General features: G+C 51.7%; 1 protein-coding gene across 1 annotated transcript in view; it reads right to left on the bottom strand.

The window, feature by feature from the left end:
• Nucleotides 1–17,924, bottom strand: part of CACNA1H (calcium voltage-gated channel subunit alpha1 H) — a 398,447-nt gene that overhangs the window by 12,958 nt on the left and 367,565 nt on the right. Inside the window, exons 29-31 of the mRNA XM_019542139.1 lie at nt 8,786–8,864; nt 3,630–3,751; nt 1,806–2,144 (exon numbers count right to left, since the gene is read on the bottom strand). Of these exons, the coding sequence (XP_019397684.1) occupies nt 1,806–2,144; nt 3,630–3,751; nt 8,786–8,864 (540 nt within the window). The remainder of the gene's footprint in view (nt 1–1,805; nt 2,145–3,629; nt 3,752–8,785; nt 8,865–17,924) is intronic.

Below are 17,924 nucleotides of genomic sequence, written 5' to 3'. Positions count from 1 at the left end.
TGGCTTCCTCGGTACTGGAAATAGGACCGTGCCTTCAAGAACGGCATGCAACGCAGCCCAGTGTAAAGGCATCTACGTACTGGGGAGCCCAGTTGGATGGACAGTAAGGTACCACTCCGGCTGGGCACAGTAACCCAGTTGAGAGTCTCTTCCCACCGTAACTGGTGGTGTGTGCTGGGTGGGGGGGAAGTGCATTAACTTGCAAATTCTGACCTGAAAGCAGTCACACCTCCCTTTTGTCCCAGTCGGCACGTGATGCACGAACACTAAAGCACCGGTACTGACCTAATGCACCAGAGATGCAGATCACGGCTGGAATTCACCTTGGAGGCACTGCCAAGTGACTTCAGTGCCGTCCCCGGGGCGATTGGGCAGTAGCGTAATGCACAGTGGGGCAAATGTGTTCAGCCGGGACCACAGTATCGGCTGTTGGATGGCTGTGGAAAGGTCTGAGGAGCCCGAGGGCTGCGCACGTTGTGCCACTATTGGTTACTCGCGTCAAAACCCCTGTGTGTGACTGGTCGTCTGCTACTTGTTATTCTAAGAAAGTTTCCGTCGCCCCGCCGAGGAGCGATACCCGTGGGACTCCGGGGGCTCCCCGTGAGCGATATCAGCAACGTGAACAATCTTGCGAACCACCCCCAGGGCCCAGTACATTCAGGGAATATTTACAGACCCCCAAATGCTCGCGATCTGTTTGCATACAGAAAAAAGATCTCCCTCACACCCCCACGAGAAAGTCAACCAGTTCTGCTGCGCTGCATTGGCCCGTGGAAACTTCCATTAAGAGCTGCGTTCAAACTGCCGGAAGCCCTGCGACCGCCCAACTAACCCATTTTTCATTTGCCCTAGTAGAGTTCATCATTAAATGCCATTTCATCCGCACCACCCCATTGATCTTATGCTAGATTTAGTTTTTGATTGTACTGACGCAACCGTTCTGCATCTGTTCACATGCCAACACCGTGCGATACAGATCTCACTTCTCTCCAGCCTTAGTTTGGCTTGCCTTGTTCTTTTCCAGGAGGGTTAATACGAATCAAAGACTTAACAATCCTGGTTGCATGACAGCAGGTGAGGTCTCAGCACTGGCCAAGGACGTTCACATTAGTTGGTACCTGAGGGACTTTGGAGTCTCCCACGACCAAACTGGCATTCAGAGGCTACCTGAAGGGAGTTGGGAGTTAGGATTCGTTCCCAGGGTGGGGTCCGATGATGGTTTTTTTGCAAACTGGGAAGCACTCCCCAATGGATTTCAAAGTGATATGGGCTCCTTTGTAAACCCTTACCAAGAGGGTAGGACTAAGGAGAACGTGATCTGGATTTCTGTGCTGCCATGAAGGAAACTCAGCCCATCGCCCTGGTCCCTGCAATGAGGGGGGGGTTAGGACAAGGGGCCTTGTGTTTCCCAGTGACCCCGCTGGACCAGGTTCCCCCGGCAGTGGCTGCTCTTGTTTAAGTGAACTCCAGGGAGCAGAGCAGCCCCCTGGGTCCTTTCTCCAGACTCAGGTGGGATCCTTTCTCTGCTGCCGATTTCTACCAGAACAGCAGAAGGTGGATGCTCCCTGAGAGAGGGGCGGTGAAACCCTGGGACCGGAGGGTATGCATGGAGGTAACAGTGCCAAGATACCCTGCCCGGGTGGGAAATCTCACGAAGAGATGGGGTCGGAGACCCTGTGCTGGGTGGTGTCATGCCAGCTCTTTGGCTCTGAATGCCTGCGGAGCATTTGCCTGTCATCACGGACAGCTCAGAAGCTCCTGTTCCCCACCGGTGAGAGGAGGAAGAGGCTTTTGGGAATCATTACCAGTGCCTGTTGTTTCACTCGCAGGGGTGTCTCCAGCTTCCCGCCCTCCTGGCTCCCGTATGGGGCCCTGCCATCGGAGGCAGCGGTGCCCCCTCCACCCCCGCTGCTGGCTGGGGTGGCAGCGCCACGGGACATCTCCAGCTCGATCTCGGCGTCCATCTCGGCATCCTCCTTGGCTTCTTTGTTGCTCTCTTCCAGGTGTTTCATGAGCACGGCCACCACCACGTTGACCAGGACGAACTGGGCGATGAGGACGAAGGTGACGAAGTAGACGGGGGAGATGACCGGCAGGTAGCTGAGGCAGTGCTTGTCCTCCCGGGTGCACTCTCGGAGCGTGTCCTGCGATGGAGAAAGAGAGGGAGAGGCTGGACCCAGATGGAGCTTGGCTAACGAGCCTTGAAACGGCGGCGGGCTCCAAAGCCAGCAAGGAAAGCACAGTGCAAGCTGCAGAAATGTTACTTGGGAAAGAGGAGGACTTAGCAGGACTTTGTAGTTTATTGTAAGCATATAAGGGGCGTGCAATCACCAGCTGGGAGAACGTCTCTTCACTAGGGCACCCTAAGGGAAGACAAGGTCTAATGGTCACCAACTGCTGGAAGACCGTTTTAGACTGGACACGAGGAAAAACTTCTTTACTGTCCAGAGTCTGGAATAGGCTCCCCCCCAGAAGTGGTGCAAGCAGCTACTCTGGATACCTTGAGCAGGTGGTATGCAGAGTAGGTGGGTACCACTGACTCTGGAAACACTTGGATGCTTACCTTGCTGGGGTCATCTGACCCCGACTGACTTCCTACGCCTTGGGCACGGGGCTGGACTTTATGATCCTGTGAGGTCCCTTCTAGCACTAATGCCTACGAAATCTATGAAATCGGGATGCTTCATGGAAAGGCCTAAAGACAGAGACTGGCAGCTCTGCAGAAACACCCTGCTCCAGTGCTGGGTTACGGGGCTATGGCACAGCGGATGCTGAGTGAAGATGTCTAGGGGCACGGTCCCCACTGCTCAAGGGGACGGGTGTCATCTGTTAACAGCTTATGACTCCCACTTGTTTCTGTCCCGTGGAGCGCAGCACGGCAAAGCCCGCCAGCCTGGAGACACGGGGGGAGTTTTGAGAGACAAACTGTTCATTCACCAAAAGGTAAAGTTCTTGGAGGGGAAGAAATGATTGGAAAATTCAGGCTGAATCCAGCCAGAAAACACTAAAACAAAAAAAATACACGTTTCATTTCAACGTAAGAACATAAGCCCTGCCATGCTGGGTCACACCAATGGTCCCTCTAGTCCACGGTCCTGTTTCCAACAGTGGCAGAAGCGGGTGCTATGGAGGGGAGCATCCAGTCACACATCTCTAGAGTGATCCATCCCCTGCCCTGCACCCACCACTTACTGGGTGACATGCCAGCGGAAACACCTCCAACCACTCTGTTCAATATTTTTAAAAGCAGCAAAAAGACTCCACTAGCACCCCCCGAACAAAAGAAATCCCCAAAAGCAAACCCAACCAACCAAAAAAGCCCTGCCAAAAAATCCCAAACCAGACCAAACATTGCTTCCCCCGAAAGCAAACCCAACCAACCAAAAAATCCCTACCTAAACCCCCAAATCAAACCAAACCAAACCCTGCTTCCCCCGAAAACCCAACCAAACAAAAAAAGAGAGGCCCCCCACAAACATTTGATTTAATCTTTAACAAAATGTTTCAAGCCGATATTTTTATGTTTCCGTTTGGGCAGTATTCACGCCTCTGCCGCTTGCTTTGTTTCAGGAACCGAAGAGCGTGCACGTGGGACCGGCGAGCGTGCTCTGGGCACTGAACCCACCTACCTTCATGATGCCGTTCCAGTTGTCTCCGGTCGAGACCCGGAAGAGAGTGAGGAAGGCCATGCCGAAGTTGGTGAAGGTGGCGTGGCGGCTCAAGCCCTCGCAGGGGTTGTCTTCGCTGCAATCTGCGCACAACAAGGGAAAGCGCCACCGTGAGAACAGCTCTGAGCCTGGCCCCGTCGCAGTCAGGCTAGTTCAACAGGGCAGCGCAGCCTCATGGGCAGTGCGCCGGACAGGCCCTCAGGAGACCGTTTTGGCCTGCTGAGTGACCTGGGGGCAAGACGCATCTCCTCCGTGAGCCTCAATTGTTCCAGGTGTAAAATGGGGACAGTGAGGCTGCTTTCTCTTTTACGCTGCTCGGAGACCAATTGATGGAAAGCACTCTACAAAACCCTGGAATAATAACAACTAGTATTTAGCATTTTGCAAAAGAGTAACACTGGGGGGGGGATGCTGATGGAGGGGAGGGAGGGAGGGAGCTTGGGTGCTCTGGTTTTGCAAGGTCTACTTGGAAATCAGGTGATGCTGCTTTAGGGTGAGTTTTCTCCAGCAGGGATGGAGGATTGTGGCCAGGAACGTGCCCATTGCCAAGCCTCTGAGTTTATCAAGCTTCCTAGGTGTCGAGGCAAGGGGTGCCACAAAGGGCCCTTGCAGGAGGGATGGGGGCTCTTTCATTCTGCTCCATCATTTCACTTCACACAAAATGTTGCCAGCAATACTGCAGTAGCACCCGGGAGGTCAAGTCAAGGACCAGGTACCCATCATGCTACGTGCTGTATGGAGAGAGGCCTGAAAGGACAGGACCTGACCCCAAAAGCATGCAGTGTAAGCAGAGGGGGCCCGAGATGCTGCCCTGCATGGTCATCTCATAGCCCACTGGCTTCAGGAGGCCAGGACCCCAGAGGCCAGCCCAAGCTGATCTGCACTGAGGATTTTGCCTTCCTCCGCTCCCAGGGGCAACACTAACTTTTGCTGCGGACGCTTTCTTCTCCCCAAGCAACTGTCCTAGATAGCGCATCCAAAGGATGCATCGTCGTCTTTGCTGTGAATGGAAGAAGTCTAACTCCATCTCGCAGACAAAGCCGGCTGCATCAGGTACCAGCCTGATCCCGTCCCCCTCCGTCCACTTGGCAGCGTGAGATACTTCAAGCTATGCGGACACGAGTCAAAATGTATAAACTGGCTCTCCACCATCAGCGGCTACCGGGCTTCTCAGCAAACACTTTCCCTCCTTACTGCTCTACAATATGGCTCGTCTCTTATTCCCTCAATTGTGGCTCATTATCCTGATTTTTTAAATTTTTTTTTACAGAGCACATTTCCCAGAAGGGACCATTTCACTGGAATAAAGCAAGCGCCTTTATACTGTTTTCCCCACAATTTAATACCCTGATGAATGGAAATTGCAAACACAATATGTCCCTCTTTCCATAAAACACAGGCTCATTACGTTTTCATCAGGACAGGCAGCAATCCTTCTTGCTGTGTTTCATTATTAGTCCTTTGTTTCTCAAGCACATACAAAAAAAACCCCAAACCCAAAAAACCCCAAACAGCCAATAGGCACAGGGAGGGAGCTGGAGTTACTTGCAGCTGCCACGGACGAGAAAACAAAATATTTCCCAATAAAAGTCAGGAAGGGGAAGTGGGCTGCTGTCTGGTTGGCGTTTTGGGTGCTGGCCACAGCTGGGATTGAGGCTTTTCCCAATCTCTAACCACACACAGCCATTCCTGATTGCACGGGGCTGCCAAAAGTAGCGCGAGCGTTCATGGAGCAAGGGGTCAGAGCAGCAGAAGGTGCCTGCGCGAGGGCTTTGCACGGCACGGGGGTGGGGTGGGGGGTTGGAGGCTGAGCGTGAGGAAGACAAAGACGAAGAGGCAGACGGATTTCCTTTCAGGCGGCTGGAGTTTTGGCGACCAAAAAGAATCCGTTTTGGGTGGAAGGGAACAATTTTGTTTCGGGCATTTTTTAATAAAAGCAAAGGGGCAGCTGCGGCAGCATCACTCCTCGGAGACCTCGTTCGGGTTCAAATCCACCGGCTGCCCAGCTCAAAGCAGGGATGCGAACCATCATTTTCCAGGTCCCACGACAGTGCCCGAACCATGGAGGGGGCGGGATTTTGAAGTGGCCCGTCCTTATGTTGAAGCACAGCAGTGGGGGGTCTTCTGCCCCAAGGAGGGGTGGGTATTACAGCTGCCAGGGAACCACAATCTACCTTTTCAATGCTGCCCACAGCAGAGCGAGCTGCTCAAGTATGAATATCATGCAAAGGCAGCTAAGGCAAGCTAGCCTAGTGATTCAAGCACTGAACTGGAACCAAGGTCTAGGTTCTGCTCCATTCTCTATACAGGCTGGGGCAAATCGCTTCCCTCAGTGTTCCCACCTGTAAAATGGGGCTACAGCAACATGTCTTTTGCCAGTGGAGGCTGGAAAGGGCTGGCTCTTTCTACATGTGTATACAGCATCTGGTGGCTAGGAGCTCCAGGTTTTTTATGACTAGTCAGCGATATAGTAGAAACTGGACTGTTCACGGGGTGAGAGGCTCCTTGGCTCCTCTGAAGATGAGGGTTTGATAAACACCCGGGGGTGTAAACAGGGCTGCAGCAAACAGCGCAGTGGCTCCTTCTCCATGAAAGAGCCCGCTACAAATTAAGGAGGTTGTGAAAAATATGATACGAATAATCCAGGTTCTGCCATAGGAGTATCGCTCCCTGGTGTGAATGATCATGTTTCCCCTGGAAACTAGTTATAACTAGAGCCAGGAGTCAAAAAACCTGGGATCTTTTCCCAGCGGTGGCAGCAATTATGGAGTCATCTTGGGCAAGCGACTTCCCCCTTGCCGCAGTTTCCCTGTCTGTAAGAACAGGGGCATGCAGAGTGAGGCTGCAGGGATCGACCACGGCCCTTGCCGGGCTGTAGACAACTGTTGCTGCTGCTTTTGGAGTCACAGGCATTGCACAACTTCCAGAAGCTCTTGTTATTTCTTATAAATCCTGCAGCCCGGCTGAGGTTTTCAGTCCCGGCATTTGCCGGGGGTGCAACTCATTAAAACCCATCTGAAGATGATTAGCCTCTCCCCTGCGCTCCATCGGCTGCAGAAGCTTTGTTATACAATACCAAGCGCAGCCCTGACCCAGAGCTTCAAAGGCTTTCGGAGCAGCGTGTGTGGGAATGTCGAGCCACAGCTGTGAGACCCCCCGGGACGGTCTGTCCCCGGGGCCTTCCAGATAGCAAACGTGATGGTGCAGTAGACGGGGCCACGGGAGAGTCCGTGGTTATGATCTGCTAGAGGCTCGGGCATGCCTGATAGCATGTCGACAATGCCCCTGGATGGGTGGTTCCTGCAGGGACTGAAGCAGGTCGCGGCCCCTGGGAGCGCGGAGCTAGAGTGAATGGCTCTGTGGGTGCAAAGGCACTAATCACCCCCCATGAGTACGGTGACCCACTAATCAACCCCCATGAGTATGGTGACCATATGTCCCGGATTTTGGAGGCTGGTCTCACCTGGCTGGTGAAAATTAAAATGAGCATCCTGGCAGCGGGGCGGACAAGCGGAGTGGCATGAGCTATGAAATAGGAAGCCCTAGAGGACTGCAGAACTGCCCTCCCATAGGTTAGCTTGCTTAGTGGAATGACGATTAAAAAAGGGGAGATGATTGTTAAGTAAAGAACAATGGGTCGTTAGTGAGCCATTGACTGCCTTAGCCACCTGAACAGTAATATCAGAGCTGCACTGGAGTCCTGTGTCCAGCTCTGGGCCCCCGCTACAGAAAGGATGTGGACAAATTGGAGAGCCCAGTGGAGGGCAATGAAAATGGTTGGGGGCTGGGGGTGGGACTGGCGAGGAGAGGATGAGGGAATTGGGCTGATTTAATCTGGAGAAGAGAAAATTGAGGGAGGGGTTGAACAGCAGCCTTCAGCTCCCTGCAGGGGGGCTGCAACAAGGACGGAGCTGGGCTGGTCTCAGTGGGGGCAGAGGGCAGGACAAGGAGCAACGGGCTCCAGTTGCAGCACGGGGAGTTTAGGTTGGATATGAGGAAAAACTCTCTCATTCAGAAATACTGGAACGGGTTACCCGGAGGGCTGGTGGACGCGCCATCCTTGGAGGTTTTTAAGACCCAGCTACACAAAGCCTTGCCTGGGATGATGTAGTTGGGGCTGGTCCTGCTTGGAGCAGGGGTTGGACTAGATGACGCCTGAGGTCCCTCCAACCCCGATCTCCTATGATTCTGTGCCCTGTGCTGCCCGCCTCTGGCTCGGGGGTGACGGGAGGACAGTGGGGGTGCAAGGGCCAGTGTCCTGGATTTCACGCTGTCTCATATGGTCACCCTACTCATGAGCACCAGACATGAGAAGGGAGGCAAGAAGCCACACTGTGTGCAAGCATATGCGACACTGAGTTTGGCCGGAAACGGCTGGTGCAAAGACCCCTGCTTGGAAGTGGGATCAGGAACGGGGCTATTCCCTCCTCCAACAGCCAGGCGCTGGGAGCAGGACAGGACCATGGCAGGCTGAGTTTGTCTCCAGTATGACCTGCCCCTCCTCTGGCAGCCACGTCCCTGGGTAATACATCAGGGATGCCTGGCCAGCCGGTTACTGCTCAGTAATTCAGATAGGGGGATGTGGTTCTTAACAACGATCATATGGACAAGACTCCAACACTGTCTATGGACAATTGACTGAGTGATCCTTCCAGCCCTAATTCTCTACGACTCTGAAAACTTTTTTTTGGAGGAGGAACTGAGCCAAAGGAAAGGAAATAATGAAGTGAGGTGGAAGATCAGAGGAGCCAAAGGTGTATGGTGGAGTCACTCCAATATCAGCCTGAGCCTTATGCAACTCTGCAGACTCATGTGTTGCGTCTTAAGCAGCAAACTTCCGGCCTAGGGAACATATCCCTGCTCATATTTAGACAGTAAATATTTCCTTTGTGACTGGATACGGTGTCAAAACTGCACGTGTGCGCATCAGAAAGGTTCTGTGCTATATCCTCATGTGTCATCTGTGACCCTGAGATCAAGCAAAAGCTTTAATCTTCAGAGCTAGAGCGTGTCAATGGGAAAAAAGGGCCCGAGGCAGAGACAGAAGAGACAGGAAACCAACAGGTACAGGGAAATATCGACTGGATGAAATAAGCGGCGTCAGGCACATTACTCACCGAGCTTTCCAAACAACTCCACTCCCAGGGCAGCATAGATAAAAAACAGGAGCATAAAAAGTAGGCCAAGGTTCCCTACCTACATAAGAAGAAAGCAGAAGAAGGGTCAGCCACATTGACATCACAAGGGTCATTGCTCCATCACATTTTACATACAAGCAAAAAGACATCAGTCAATATACAACCGGGGGAGGGGAGATGGGGAAACATGGGCAATGCTCAATGTTGGCCAACTGAAGCCTTCCTGGCACTTTCCCCCTTGCATGTCTAAGCCACTTCTGGCATCTGTATGTGGCCATTTGAGTTCTGCTTACACCTGGTGCTGCTTTGGCCCACCATGGTCTTCACTTCAGTAGGACTTTAGCATGGGCTTAGCTGCATGGCAGAGCTCCTTCTTTCTTCCCCAAGCACAGACCCTGGCTCACTGGTTACGTTCACCCCTTCCCAGGCTTGGGGTTTACTGGTAACCTGTATAAAATGGAAACATCTGTCTGTGCTTCCTACCTGAACTAGTCTCCGAGACCTCATGTGTCTTAGCTCTCTCCAGCCTCACCAGAACCACGTGCAAGCAAGACTCAGCCGCAAGCACCCTGAGCCTCAATGCACGTGTCGTCATTGGTAAAAGACAGTTTCACTCCTCTCAGGCTGTTGTTTCAGCTGCTTCTCTGCGCTCCACGGGTTGACTATACTCTTCCCTTTTAAAAGCGATGACTTCCATCTACGTTACAGTGTTAAACAAAAGCCATTGTTTTACCTGGCATTGCTCTTAGGCTGCATCTGCTTCTTTCCCAGACCTGAATAATGGCATTTTGTGCCCAAGAACTTGCTCAACATCTCTGCCAACCATCTAGCTGGCGCAATAAAAGATGTTACCAAACACACCTCACCCCCCACTATGCCTATTATTAGTAATGCATTGACAGAGCGCTGCAAAGTGTGCTAGGTGCCGTACAACAGACAAAAGGGTCGTGACGATGCCAAAAATATCGAGCTTATTAATAACAAGAAGGCTACAGACGACCACGCAGAGGCCAGAATAACTCAGACCCAAGGCTTTTAAAACACGTCAAGCAACAGATGCTGCTCTCTGATTCACACACAAGAGAAGAAGGCTGAAGTAATTACAGCTAACTGGCTAGACTTAACTATAAGTTCTTGCCAAGTTGTGGAAATAACTTCTTTTACCATTTTTCTTCTGCTTCATAAGCTTTTTTGCCTATACAGTTGTAATAGAGATATAGCAGGTCAAGTGCCAGTACTTAATATGGCAGCAGGAGACGAAATGGTATCATCAGAGAACATAAATTTAAAGGGCGTTAATTAAAATTTAGGAAAGGAGGCCAGAAAATGGAAGCAATCTGTAACGGATCTCTTCAATTTCTGGAGGGCTTCATTCCCTTGCTAAACGGCCACAGAGAACTGCAAATAGTTCAGGGCATGCTACCTATTTTAAATAGAAATGTGATCAACAGAACCCCCCGCCCCCCTAATTTTAACAAAGATACATATTAGGTATTTCTTTTACATTAACGAGGTTGGTGCATTCAAACGGTAATACAATTTGCAGGGCCAGACACAGGCATGGGTGAATCAGGTGGCCCAAACAGAACGGGGGCCCGAAAATGGTAATTTTTTCCCGTTGTCCAATTATTATTATCATTATCTTGGGTGAAGGTGGGGCCTGATACTAAAAGTTCGCCCAGGGCCACCAGGAATTTAGGTATGGCACTGACAATTTGAAACATAAATCTTTAAGGTGCACGAATCAAAATGTTGTACGGTCTGAAGAACCCAATGCCCTGTTTCTAAGTAATTGCCAATTAAAACAACGAGTTATGCATATGAAGCAGTTCTGCTGTCCTTATCACGGAAAACGTAGGGCGCAATCAAGCACTATTTCAGGGGTGCGCATAACTGTTCTTTGCTACTGCATTAAAAATTATATCCTGCTGGCCATGGGTCAATGCAAAGAGATAAAACGTCTTCAGAGTGTATGATGAATTGTTAAGAGAAGGACAGAAGCATTCACAAATGTAAAGAGAATTTACACAGCTTCCAGGTGGACATTTCTGCAGAGGGTGGATGGAAAGAGCGTGGAGCTGTGGGATATGGGCCAAGGCACCACATTTCCAAGCAGCCCATGGAAAGCACCCACAGGAGCGAAGTCAGAAGAGTTCAGTGCATATGCCCATGTCTTGCCCAAATGGGATGGCACAGGATGCCTCGAAACAAAGCTGCTGGGAACTTTTCCAAGTTGCAAGGTGCCACTAAAAGAGTTTGCAGATTTTCCCACGTTGCAAGGTGCCGTGGCTTCTCATCGAACAAGAAGAAGAGACGCACGGTCCATATCCTAGTTGGCCATTTCAAATCTTTGCCAGAAGCATGAGTTACTCTCTCCCTGGGATGCGTCATTAATCTGTGCCGCCCGGCAGGAGATGTACAAAACGCCATATTTTGGTTTGCTCCCAGAATTCAAAATTGCGGTTGCCTGCCAGTCGGGTTAAATCTGGGCGCTGCCACGTGTCCCATTCACTCTGCCTGGGGGAGACTGCTGAGAAAGCCAGAAAGAAAAAGAAATATCTCATGGAGACAGTGAATGACCTCAACAGACTCTTAACCTTGAAAAGCTGGTTGTAGCAGCGCTGAAGCTGAGGAGGGTCACGGCCGAGGCTGGAGATGCTCAAGCCTTGAACCCTTTGTAAGAGGAAGCTATTGTTCCTGTCCAGCAAAAAATCAAGTGAGAAATACTCTGAGCCGTCCAAAGACTTCAGCCTAAAATAAGACATGGATTATATGATCGAGAGACCCTATAGCGCTGCAGACAAGCAGCAGCTTTGAAATGACTCGTAAGCTTAAGATTCTGCCTCGACTTGGACTGCTCATTAAGGAAGGATAAAAGCAGCGCTGGTAAAATCCCAAAGAACTGCACAATTTTCCACCCGTGGATTTACGTTCTGGTCTGAACGTGCGGCTGTTCTGCATGTCGAAGTGTCAGAGTCCGGCTATGAATATCAAGGCCATTTTGAAGTCAATCGAGGCTGTTTGACAAGTACCGGTAAGTAACGGGTCTAAATGCCTTATTCCTTCTTGAAAATTATTTGGTTGAATTGAAGGGAGACTTCCCATCATTCAACTGGCCTACGAAAAATGGGTTGGCAGGAAATAAGGATCTGTGTTTAAGGCTCTGTAATTCCACGTTGGTGCCAGTCACCAACCTGGACTCGCATGGAGCTAGGAGGAAAGTTTGGCTTTGTAACAAGGTTGTGGTCAGACCCTGAAGGAACCGAACTGAACTGAATTATTACTTCTTGAAAACTGTCAGGGTCCCATGCTGAGTTCAGTTTCTGCTGCTTTGGACACTGCCATCTAACCAGCTTTATTTCGTTTTCTGCAATTTCTGATTTGCTTTTCGAGCTACTTTGGGCTAATAAAATCATATAATAAATCTCCCCTCTGTACTTCAGCTGAGCAACTGCAATCTCAAGAACAGCAAGAAACCTAGCAGAGGTAACTGCTTCATTGTGTTGTGTGACCAGAGTGTGTTTTATTGCTCCTCCGTCTCAAGAAGGTCACCGGCAGGGTTACAAAGGCAAGATCCTGTCTTGGCTGAATAGTCCTGGCCCAAAGTTGGTACTCGGCCCTATCTACAGCATGCAGATCCATAGCTTCAGCAATGTGTTCATTAAAAAATGAGTTGACGACGATCCTTGCAAACACTGGAACGGCAACTCGGAGACTCCTGCCATAAATGAACGCCGGCGTGATGCTCCGAGTCAGATATTTTACGCTCACTGGTTTATGAGACTGGAAGATAATGTTAGTGGATATTATGCCATCAGAAATAATCATCGGCTCCGGCTCCAGTAGCCCGCGAACACCCAGTGTGAACGAGAGGAGAGACGAGGAAAAATGGCTGGACTCCAGCTGAGACCTTTCAGGAAAAGCTGCAGAGCCCTCTTGACGCGCTGGCATGGAGCGGGCTGAGGACAGCCCGTCGCCGGCCATGCAACCTGGCGTCTCCTCCCAGGCTGCTGCTTTTGAGGCGATGGCGAGGCGCTAAGCAGGGGTCTGCAACCTGCTCCTGGAAAAAAAAAGGGGCCTCTGCAGCTCCCTGCTTCTGCAGAGGCCGGAGGAAGAGACGGGTGGCACGCTGCTATCGCTGCGCTGGGAGGGACCGTGGATGTTGGCCAGGGCAGCAGCGCAGCGTTGAAGGCAGGCGGCCTGTGGGGCCTTTTGCTCCTGTAACAACACGTACCAATTCCTAATCCCCTTGCTGGGAGGTCATCCGTGTCCACGAAGCACTTGGAGATCTGGGGAGGCTGCCAAGGGCTGCGGAGAGGGTGACCGGGGCAGCTAGGAGCCTGGCCAGGCGCTCCGGGCACTCAGGGCCGGCGATGCCTGCCTCCTCCCCAGAAGGAAGGGACATGGGTGCTCCAGGGGATCACGTAACAACAGCCAGCAATCGTCCCGCTGGCAGCCGGCGGCAGAGGCCGGGCGGTTCTGCTCCAGCAGGCTTGGCCAGCTCTGCAGATGATGCTTTTCTCAGGCAGACGCATCCCTGAGCCGTGCTGGGGCTGCTGGAACCGGGTCTAGACAGCAACAAATAACCCGCCCGTCCACCCCCGGGGGCAGCCGGCGTGCAATCCATCAGCCCCGTGGCTCCCACGTCGGCAGAGGTCACGTCTTGCTAGGGAGCAGCCGGCAGGGCTGTTGGGCAGGGAAAGGATGCACAACTCACATATGGCAGGAAAGATGGTGCACCTCTGAGATCTCTCCTGGACAAGCCTGGGGGCAGTGGGCATGGAGGATGCTGCCCCCAGGCTTGTCTGGCCCCATAGGTAGAGGGGGCTGCTGCAGAGACCCCATTTCCAGGTCAGGCTCAAGCACAGAGGGTTCCCACCAGCTGCTAGGATATGGCCCATTGCACCACGGGTTGCGGATCATGGGGAGCTTTGCCTTGGCCTGGAGGGAGGGGATGTAGGAGCAGCACGACCGAGCCCAGCCAGCCCGCCTGGACATCTCCAAGCAGCCGAGTGCATCACCGCGGCGTGCCCTGGGCTGCACACTCGGGATGCTACCTCTGCCTTGGGGGGCCAGGGCATCACCATCACCAGCACTGCCCTATGGCAGCATTTGGGCTCCAGCATCCCCACCTGACCTCATCTGACATAGCAGCGGTGCTCGCTAAGCTCCAGAGAGCCCAGCACTGACGTGAGCAACTGGGAAATCTGGGGCCACCGAGCATGGGCATTTCACCTGGATGCTCAGTTTCTTCATCTGGATGCGGAGGGTACAGCCATGTCACTCCCTCTTGAAGGAGGGTCTTGAGGCTGCGCACATTCGAGGTTCAAGCCCTGGAGCCACAGCTCAGCCTTGGCCATGCCTCATTACTGGGGGGGGCAATGCAAGCTCCTTTCTGAGCCCAGCCTGGCCTTGTGCAGAGTCCAAGACAGCTGCTTCCAAACTGGGAATTGTTTTATGAGCTGGGGGCCGTCTCATTACCTCCCTACAGGCTGGATCCAAAGCTTTCTGCAGTTCAGTGGGACAGCTCCCGTTGTCTGTGATGGGCTTCGTATCGGGCCCGTTGCGCCCAGGTTCCTCCTGCATTTGTAAGAGGGAATAACAGGATTTCCCCTCCCGGGTAAAGGAGGTTGCAAAGGGCCGATCGGGCGTTAACGCGATTCACTTACGGATCAGGGACAGCAGGACGCGTGTACTCGGGGCCAAGTTTGGACAGTCCTTGCCAATCAGAGAGAAAATCTCGCTCAGCACGCCGGCTCCAGGAGAGGCGTTAATGAAAGGCCCGTCTTGCTTGCTCCCGCAGCGGTTGGCTGCGGCATATTTCAAGCTCTTCTGGTGCCTCTTGCTGCTCTGACATCAATTATTTCTGCTCCACCAGCCCACACCTTGGCATCTCCGCCGTCCGTGCAGACAGTACACGAGGCACTCCGGGACGCCTGTCAAGAGCAATTTCTCATAAGACGAAGCCTCTGCCAATTCTTTCCAAGGACACGAGTCCCAATCGCTTCCTTCCAGCTCCCGCCACGCAAAGCAATAACTTGGGAAGCAGGAAAAATGCTGGGTAATTTATGCAGCGGACGCAGGATAAGACGGATGCATTTGCCAGCCTGGAAACCGGAGGCCATCCGCGTGACTTCCCGTCCTGGTGGAAGGAACCAGGGCAACAGCCTTGGAGGGCACAGCCGTGCTTAGGGGCAGGCTGCGGATGTCAAGAGCCTTCTCTAACGTGTCTCCCATTGAGCCAAGAGGAACAGGCATGGGGCAGGAACACAACCAGGGAACCAATTAGTGTTAATTAAGGGACAAGTGACACCTAAGCAGGCAGGGCTAGAACCTGGGCTTCTCCACTTCAAAAGTACAGGTCTCCATCACTTTATGCTAGCCACGATTGCTCTTGGCTCCAAAGAGGGGTAGGCTCCAGATCCTCAGTGCTTCACCCAGGATGCAGCACTGTCTCCCCATCACTGCACATTTCCGGCGTATCACGGCACAAGCCCAAACTCCCATCCAAAGAGGGATGCCGTGCCCATGTATTTAGCCAAAGGGAAGGTTTTGTGTTGCATACTTTCTGGAACATTTATAATTAAAGATCACATGCAAGCGCCATTGGCTTTCTTGCATGCGTACCAGCCTCTGGCTTCTTCATGATTCATTCCATCCAGGAGTGACCAAGAGCAAGTCTGCTGACCCCCTGGGAGCTACAGGCAAGTATGTGAGCAGTGACCCCTTGGCCTAAGTCTTGTCCTCTGCAAGTCCTATCCCCATAACAGTGCTTCCGTGCCTTTGCAATGGATGTGTATTTCCAGCGTACAGCAACATGACCCAATTGCTCACATCCTATACCCTCCTTTCGAGGATGCTGGAGGCTGCAACCAAAATCTGTATGGGAGTTACAGGCCCTAGAAGAGTTAAAACTCCCAGACGGCAGCAAAGCGAAGTCTCTGTCCTTCAGGCAAAAGCAGCGCAGAACTAGGAGTTCAGTTCTTCACATTTGTCTTGGCACAGCACCTCCGCTCTACGGCCTTTCAAGCTTTGAAGACGAGAAGGGGGATAACATGGTCCAAGCCTGTGTTTAATTAATGTGCATTCCACAGCTGGAAAGTTAAAAAAGGCACCCAGATCTTCGAGATAGATGGGCCGGTATTTTGCTCTCAGCCACTGGGGTGAAAAATGTGGAAAGGCTCCAAGCAGAACGAGGGTGGCGTGAGCGAGCAGCATCTAACCCGTGGAGGAGGAGGAGGAGGACAAGAAGGGCAAGCCAGATCAACCTGCAGCAATTTTGCTCTCCGAGCTGCTCCGCCGTGCTTCTTGTTTCTGCAAATGTCTCATCTGCACTAGCTTCTTCACCAACACATAGCAAAGCAGGGCCACAGGCAGGAGAGGACAACAGATAAACAGCATCCTCCGCTCCCGAGTGTTTGCCAGTCATTGCTGCCAATGTTTCTGGACAGAAAAAAGTCCGTATTTGACTACTTTTAGTACTGAGGGGCCAATACAGCCGGGCTGCATTGCATCTCGCCTCTGTGATCAGGAGCAGCATTGGGCATCCTGGGCTGACTGCAATCTCTCTGACCGGCAATGCAAGCGACAGGCATTACGCAGACCGAACTGGGTTAGGGAAGCCCACATGTGTGTTTTAGCACATCAGATGCAAAGTCATATATCTAGGGAAAAGGATGTAGGTCACGCTTATGAGATGGAAGACTGTATCCTGGAAAGCAGTCAGCATCTGAAAAGCATCAGGAGACGGGGTCGGGAACAACTGAACGTGCGCTCCTAGTACGATCCTGCAGCTAACACGGCTAACGTGCTCCTTGCAGGTAGGAGTCAGGTGATACAGGGAAGACAGGGGCAGTGGTATTACTTCAGAGAAGGGCAATATTTTGATTATTACTGGAACGCCGTATCCAGGTCTGGCGTTTCTGAGATATAAAAAAACCAAACAAACTGGAAAGGGTTCAGAAAAGCTTTCCAAAAATAATCCAAGGTCTGGAAAACCAGCCTCCCAGGGAGGCTAATGAGGCTTAATGTGTGTATTTTAATCCAAAAGATTGTTAAGCAGTGGCTTGATAACTGTGTACAAATACCAGCATAAGGAAGAGATTGTGACAGCTTTTCACTGGAGCAGAAAAAGGCGGAACAAAAGCCAGTGGAAACGCCAAGCTCCATAACCTCCGAATCGAAACACGGCGCCAATTTGTAGCAACGAGGATCATTAATTAACCATTGCAACAATCTACCTAGAGAAGCGGAGGGCTCCCCACCTGTGAGTCAAGGCTGGATGTCGTTTTGAAGGACAGACTACAGCTCAGGCAGAAGTTATAGGCTGGATTCAGGAATTACTGGTGCTCTTCAGCCGACGTTATACGGGAAACCAGACGATAGGATCAACAAAGCTCCTTCTGACCTTACATCTGGGGTACTTTCGTGGCAGTGTCACAATTTCAAATGAACTAAGTCACTTTAAGTCTTAAAAACCCAGCGTAACACTGTTGATTTGGAGTTATTTAGCCTAAATCAATAAACACGCTCCAGGTTTACACCAGTGTAACGGAGAGCAAATGGTTGCCCTTGATGTAGAAACATTGCAAGTCTGCCGGAGAGTCCCTTTCACTGCCAAAGATGCTATGTTGCTGCTCTTTAACTCTTCTCCCTGCATTTTTCCCTTTCCTGTTCTGCATTTTTTAAACTTCTTCTTCTAGGAAGCTTATACCACGGGAAGGGAAAGAGCAGTAAGGTCTTTGTGGGTGGCCCTGGCCCCATCACTAGACACCTTCCTCCCTTGGTCAACCCAACAGTGACATTGGAAAATGCAAGCTCCTCACTAAAACACCGATGCAGTCTTGGGGCTGAGCTGCGTTGGGTGAAACCAGCCCGAACAAGCAAACAGGTCGCCCAAGCCATAGAGTTGGATCCCAATTTGAACTCCCCCCCCATTTGGGGGGCATTGACTTATTTTGGGCAGAGGGGCTGGAGTATAGAGCTACCCTTTAAAGGTCTGCCCCTGATCACTGTTTCTTTGCCTCGCTTCTCCTTCTGCTCAGTCCCATCTTTTCCAGGCATTTTGCAGGGGAAAGAGAAAAAAACCCTGGGGAAAAAAGCAACCACCCTGTGAAGA

Source organism: Crocodylus porosus, unplaced genomic scaffold (assembly GCF_001723895.1).
Source record: "Crocodylus porosus isolate Cpor-Errol unplaced genomic scaffold, CroPor_comp1, whole genome shotgun sequence".
NCBI classification, from domain to species: Eukaryota; Metazoa; Chordata; order Crocodylia; family Crocodylidae; genus Crocodylus; species Crocodylus porosus.
This window is presented reverse-complemented; position numbering and strand designations above follow the sequence as displayed.